Source organism: Littorina saxatilis, linkage group LG3 (genome assembly GCF_037325665.1).
Source record: "Littorina saxatilis isolate snail1 linkage group LG3, US_GU_Lsax_2.0, whole genome shotgun sequence".
Taxonomy (NCBI): Eukaryota; Metazoa; Mollusca; class Gastropoda; order Littorinimorpha; family Littorinidae; genus Littorina; species Littorina saxatilis.
The window spans coordinates 67092521-67100020 of record NC_090247.1 but is presented as its reverse complement, the minus strand read 5'-3'; the positions used below and the strand labels follow the sequence as shown (position 1 = coordinate 67100020).

Below are 7500 nucleotides of genomic sequence, written 5' to 3'. Positions count from 1 at the left end.
CATAGTTCAGGGTCAAGGTCACTTCAAAATATGTATACAATCCAACTTTGAAGAGCTCCTGTGACCTTGACCTTGAAGCTAGGTAAACCAAACTGGTATCAAAAGATGGGGCTTACTTTGCCCTATATATCATATATAGGTGAGGTATTCAATCTCAAAAACTTCAGAGAAAATGTGAAAAATGTGAAAAATAGCTGTTTTTTAGACAACATTTATGTCCCCTGCGACCTTGACCTTGAAGCAAGGTCAAGATGCTATGTATGTTTTTGGGGGCCTTGTCATCATACACCATCTTGCCAAATTTGGTACTGATAGACTGAATAGTGTCCAAGAAATATCCAACGTTAAAGTTTTCCGGACGTCACGGACGGACGGACGGACGGACGACTCGGGTGAGTACATAGACTCACTTTTGCTTCGCATGTGAGTCAAAAACAAAATGTTCATCCAAACAACATTCCTGATTTCCTCAAGGGACGTATCATCCGTGAATCAGTTTTCGAGTCGATGATGACAACGACTACGACTACTTTCAACCTAAAACTTAACCTCTACAGCGCGCTGTAACCAGTTCGTCGCTATTAGCGTGGCTTTGTAACGAGTTTGTCGCTATTTTTGTGGGTTCAAATCCCCTGTTCGGTGGGAGATTTATTTCTCGGAGTCAACTTTGTGCAGACTCTCTTTGATGTCTGAACACCCCCGTGTGCGTGCATGCGCACGATAAAGATCCCAAGTTCACAGCGAAAGTTTCAGGACTTGGAAACATGAATACATGCATGCAGGAAAAAGAAACAAGTCGCGTAAGGCGAAAATACAATATTTAGTCAAGTAGCTGTCGAACTCACAGAATGAAACTGAACGCAATGCCATTTTACTCGTAGCATCGTCAGGCCACCGCTCATGGCAAAAGCAGTGAAATTGACAAGAATCAATCAATGAGGCTTATATCGCGCATATTCCGTGGGTACAGTTCTAGGCGCTCTGCAGTGATGCCGTGTGAGATGAAATTTTATACGGCCAGTAGATTGCAGCCATGTCGGCGCATATTTACCTTTCACGGCCTTATTCCAAGTCACACGGGTATGGTAGACAATTATTAACTGTGCCTAAGCAATTTTGCCAGGAAAGACCCTTTTGTCAATCGTGGGATCTTTAACGTGCACACCCAATGTAGTATACACGGGGGGTGGTTCGGACACCGAAGAGCGGGGTAGTAGTTGCGCTAAGAAGGATAGCACGCTTTTCTGTACCTCTCTTTGTTTTAACTTTCTGAGCGTGTTTTTAATCCAAACATATCATATCTATATGTTTTTGGAATCAGGAACCGACAAGAAATAAGATGAAAGTGTTTTTAAATTGATTTCGACAATTTAATTTTGATAATAATTTTTATATATTTAATTTTCAGAGCTTGTTTTTAATCCGAATATAACATATTTATATGTTTTTGGAATCAGCAAATGATGGAGAATAAGATAAACGTAAATTTGGATCGTTTTATAAATTTTTATTTTTTTTTTACAATTTTCCGATTTTTAATGACCAAAGTCATTAATTAATTTTTAAGCCACCAAGCTGAAATGCAATACCGAAGTCCGGGCTTCGTCGAAGATTACTTGACCAAAATTTGAACCAATTTGGTTGAAAAATGAGGGCGCGACAGTGCCGCCTCAACTTTCACGAAAAGCCGGATATGACGTCATCAAAGACATTTATCAAAAAAATGAAAAAAATGTTCGGGGATTTCATACCCAGGAACTCTCATGTCAAATTTCATAAAGATCGGTCCAGTAGTTTAGTCTGAATCGCTCTACACACACACACACACACACACACACGCACACACGCACATACACCACGACCCTCGTTTCGATTCCCCCTCGATGTTAAAATATTTAGTCAAAACTTGACTAAATATAAACAAGTCGCGTAAGGCGAAAATACAATATTTAGTCAAGTAGCTGTCGAACTCACAGAATGAAACTGAACGCAATGCCATTTTTCAGCAAGACCGTATACTCGTAGCATCGTCAGTCCACCGCTCATGGCAAAGGCAGTGAAATTGACAAGAAGAGCGGGGTAGTAGTTGCGCTAAGAAGGATAGCACGCTTTTCTGTACCTCTCTTTGTTTTAACTTTCTGAGCGTGTTTTTAATCCAAACATATCATATCTATATGTTTTTGGAATCAGGAACCGACACGGAATAAGATGAAAGTGTTTTTAAATTGATTTGGACAATTTAATTTTGATAATAATTTTTATATATTTAATTTTCAGAGCTTGTTTTTAATCCGAATATAACATATTTATATGTTGTTGGAATCAGAAAATGATGGAGAATAAGATGAACGTTAATTTGGATCGTTTTATAAATTTTTATTTTTTTTTACAATTTTCAGATGTTTAATGACCAAAGTCATTAATTAATTTTTAAGCCACCACTCTGAAATGCAATACCGAAGTCCGGGCTTCGTCGAAGATTACTTGACCAAAATTTCAACCAATTTGGTTGAAAAATGAAGGCGTGACAGTGCCGCCTCAACTTTCACGAAAAGCCGGATATGACGTCATCAAAGACATTTATCAAAAAAATGAAAAACACGTTCGGGGATTTCATACCCAGGAACTCTCATGTCAAATTTCATAAAGATCGGTCCAGTAGTTTAGTCTGAATCGCTCTACACACACACACACACACACACAGACACACACACGCACATACACCACGACCCTCGTCTCGATTCCCCCTCGATGTTAAAATATTTAGTCAAAACTTGACTAAATATAAAAAAGGAGTAGCAGCTCACTTCCCCCAGTGAGAAAGCTGCCCGAATTTCCATGAGGGTAACCTCATAGAACTATAAGAAATGTTTTCCTTATCCTTACCTCGACAGTGTCATACTTGATGTAGAAGTGGCTGGCAATGCGGCCCAGGTCAGTAGTGAACATGAACCCGTTGCCCTCGTCGAAGCGTATCATTCGTGACTTGTCAAGCTTCCGTGCCGCCCCCACAATCAGGTCGTAACGATGATGCTCCAGCGTTGGGTCATCCTGATCAAAAGTCAAACAATCTCAGTAGTTAATAGGAATATTTATAATGATAAGTTTTAAAAGTCAGTGATGAACAGTTCTTTCTTTAGTTTTACCATGAGATAGACTTGATAATGAAGAAAAATGGCTTGAAAATGCGGTCAATATCTCTTGAGAAGTACTGTAGTTTCAACATAAGCACCCACCTGAACACCTAAATCCTACTTTTTTCAGCTGCATGTTTTTCAGATAACAATAATGTGGAACAACAAAAATTGGCTGTCTTTTACTCATGTTTGCTGGTCTCTCCCAGAGTTCAACCACTATGTGTATTTCATCTCTTACGTCCCTTTATTGCTCAACAGTCCTGAGGGGCCTTGATTTTCTTCAAAGCCTACCACCGCCACCAACAATGGGGCCTTGATTATCTTCAAAGCCTACCACCGCCACCAACAATGGGGCCTTGATTTAGATTATCTTCAAAGCCTACCACCGCCACCAACAATGGGGCCTTGATTATCTTCAAAGCCTACCACCGCCACCAACAATGGGGCCTTGATTATCTTCAAAGCCTACCACCGCCACCAACAATGGGGCCTTGATTATCTTCAAAGCCTACCACCGCCACCAACAATGGGGCCTTGATTATCTTCAAAGCCTACCACCGCCACCAACAATGGGGCCTTGATTATCTTCAAAGCCTACCACCGCCACCAACAATGGGGCCTTGATTTTCTTCAAAGCCTACCACCGCCACCAACAATGGGGCCTTGATTATCTTCAAAGCCTACCACCGCCACCAACAATGGGGCCTTGATTATCTTCAAAGCCTACCACCGCCACCAACAATGGGGCCTTGATTATCTTCAAAGCCTACCACCGCCACCAACAATGGGGCCTTGATTATCTTCAAAGCCTACCACCGCCACCAACAATGGGGCCTTGATTTTCTTCAAAGCCTACCACCGCCACCAACAATGGGGCCTTGATTATCTTCAAAGCCTACCACCGCCACCAACAATGGGGCCTTGATTATCTTCAAAGCCTACCACCGCCACCAACAATGGGGCCTTGATTATCTTCAAAGCCAGTACCACCACCACCATCAACAATGGGGCCTTGATTTTCTTCAAAGCCTACCACCGCCACCAACTATGGGGCCTTGATTTTCTTCAAAGCCTACTACCGCCACCAACAATCACATCTTTTTGTGCAGGTATTTCAGAAAAGATCTTTCAGTCTTCTTCATCTGTGTTTGGCAGCTGCATGATGTTTCAAAGACCAACTGATATGATGAACTTCAAAGGTTTGAGGATGTCTTGATTTTTCACTATGATATCCTCTCAGAACCAACACCAGAACTAGAAATGACGTGCAAAAACTACTACCATGCAGACATGGGAACTGGGATATGTGAAATAGTCTGAAAATGACCTGCGAGTCCAAATTAGTGACAAAGTTCGCCAACAACTGGTTGTGGGATGCGTCCACAGCGTGTTGGCTTACATGTATACATGTGCTTGTCCAATCTTGCTTTCAGCCTTCACCGCTGGCTAGCCAAGCTGCACGCAGCACCGGGCAAACAAAATTCGTAGTGTCACATTCCAGGCATGATGTTAAATAAATGCTCCATGCTTGAACCATTGAAGCCCCAAAAAGGCTGATTTCAGCAAAAAGTCGAAAGATTGTCATTACCTCCAGCGCGTTGTATGGAATGCCGTAGACCAGGGGGTTGATGCGCATCCTGACAAACAGGTAGGTGTAGCTCAGCCACTTGACAGCTTCCTGCACGTTGGTCACTGTGCCCAGCGCAATCTGCCACAAGTTGGGGTAATATAATACGTCATTGAGTCATATAAAACAGACATGTGAATTTTGGGTACAATCAGTCAAATAAACAGTGAAGAAACACAGAGAAAAGAAGACATAAGACATATTATTAAGACATAAGATCATTTATTGTCCATACAATTAATTACAATAGATGGGAAAGTGTGGTTCATCTGCTCTTAAAACAACCAAAACAACATATGACAACAACCTTAAAAAAAACAAAAATAAGAACAATAAAACATACAAAGTAAGAACACCCAAAGTACTCCGGACAGGCACGTCCACCACATCCATACTGCACACACACACACACACACACACACACACACACACACACACACACACACACACACACACACACACACACACACACACACACACACAAGGCAAAGTTCCCAGCTCACACTGTAACAATTAAGTTAGGGTAATAATACAACCAGTCAAATAAACAGTGAAGAAACACAGAGAAAAAAGGCCAAATTCCCAGCGTAGTCTATGACAAGTTGGGGTGATATAATCAGTCAAATAAAACAGGAGACAGTAAAGAAACAGGCATGATGACTGCAGACGCTTCTTCTGATGGTGAAGTCTGAAAACCATAAAAAGTCACAGAAGCTCCAAGGATTATCTTGATCAAAAATGTCCGGTATTTTATTGATGAATAGCGGAAACAAAATTAGTAACCAGACATACCTCCTGGTTGGCATTTTGTTTTACAGAATTTTCTGTATTGTGTAATCACAGTGTAATCTGACTGCTTTGCATGTCAGAATGACCCGTTTCTGTGAGAGCACGAGAGCACTCAAGAAGGAACTGGAGTACATGAATTGTCAGATAAGCTGTGAGGCACCACATAAAAGAAAAGGGTCATTTTCACTGAAACCTGGAAAAACTCCTTGAAATGTTAAAATCTCCTTGAAATTTTGCTTAAATTTTGATGTAAGGACCCTGATTTGCAATCAGATGCCAGCTCAGAAAAAGGATAGCACAATAGCTATACATATCTCTCTCACTTTTAGATAAAAAGAAAACACACACCAGCAACCAGGTTAGGTACGTTTAAATTAATATTTCGGCATGTAACTGCCTTCTTCAGGATGGTATTGAAAGATGGTATATCTCTCTCACCTCAGCGTTGAGGTTGTCAGTGAGGTTGTTGATGAACTGACTCTCGATGGGGTTCTGCCGCGTCATGAGTGACAGGTAGTGCGACAGCTTGTCGTGCGGGGTGATGATGGTGCCGTGGCCGAAGGTGTCAAACTGCGGTCGTCCTGCGCGACCGAAGATTTGCATCACGTCCAGGATTCCAAGGTCCACGAAGGCTCCCCTCTTGGCGTCGTAGATTTGGGTGCCCTGGAAAAAAGAGACGACCACACGCACACGTTCACTGTCGTGAGGTGTACATATTATTTTGTCATCGTTTTTACGGTGCTTTGTTGAAACATTTTTGTGTGCACATCTGAAGCAAATCTAGCACCGGGCACTAAGTCTAATTTGTATTTTACAATGGCTACATAGATATATATACACACACACATGCATGTATGCATGCTCACACACACACACACACACACACACACACACACACACACACACACACACACACACACACACACACACACACACACACACACACACACACACCTTTCTAATAAGTGGAAAAAGTAATCCTATTAGTTTACTTCATCATTCATTCTAAACATTTCAACAAGCAGAAGCACAATTCATCACTCTGCTCACATCCAAAATGAATCAAAAAGTGTTCGCACCTTGATCATGACAGCGTGGGCTGGCAGGTTGACGCCCCAGGCCAGAGTGGCCGTACAGCACAGGACCTTGATATGACCTTCGCTGAAGTAGCGTTCCACCAGGTTACGATCCTGCCGCAGCATACCGGCGTGGTGCATGGCAAAGCCTTCCGAGAACAGCTCCTTCAGTTGCTTGTTGCGAGATCGCATCACCTGAGGTTGAAAACAGCAAATGTGTTAAAGGCATATGGACTGGGTGGCCGAGTGGTAACGCACTTGCGCTCGGAAGCGAGAGGTTGCGTGTTCGACCCTGGGTCAGGCCGCAATTTTCTCCACCCTTTCCTAACCTAGGTGGTGGGTTCAAGTGCTAGTCTTTCGGATGAGACGAAAAACCGAGGTCCCTTCGTGTACACTACATTGGGGTGTGCACGTTAAAGATCCCACGATTGACAAAAGGGTCTTTCCTGGCAAAATTGTATAGACATAGATAAAAATGTCCACCAAATACCCGTTTGACTTGGAATAAAGGCCGTGAAAGGTGAATGCTCGCCTAATGGGCTACTGAGCTTTACTGGCCGATGTGAATGCGTTATATATTGTGTGTAAAAAATGTCTGTTTGTCTGTCTGTCTGTAAAAAATTCCATTTCAAACGGCAGAAATTAATATGTAAGCGCCTAGGGCTATATCTAGATTAGGCGCATAAAAATGATCACAATAATAATAATAATAATATGAAGTTATACATTCTTCACTGTATTACATGTGTGATGCATGGCAAAGCTGTCAGAGAACAACTCCTTCAGCTGCTTGTAACAAGATCGCATCACCCGCAATGTGCAAGCCACCCTGCTAGCATAACAAGACAATTAAGCTTAGAAGTGATTGAAA

The 7500-nt window shown here is 42.1% G+C and overlaps 1 protein-coding gene across 1 annotated transcript in view; it reads right to left on the bottom strand.

Moving 5' to 3' along the window:
- The window catches only part of LOC138963048 (activating signal cointegrator 1 complex subunit 3-like), a gene marked incomplete in the record, with an annotated part of 184999 nt that overhangs the window by 150966 nt on the left and 26533 nt on the right, over positions 1 to 7500 (bottom strand). Inside the window, 4 exon segments of the mRNA XM_070335040.1 lie at positions 2887 to 3051; positions 4726 to 4845; positions 5992 to 6216; positions 6633 to 6824. Of these exon segments, the coding sequence (XP_070191141.1) occupies positions 2887 to 3051; positions 4726 to 4845; positions 5992 to 6216; positions 6633 to 6824 (702 nt within the window).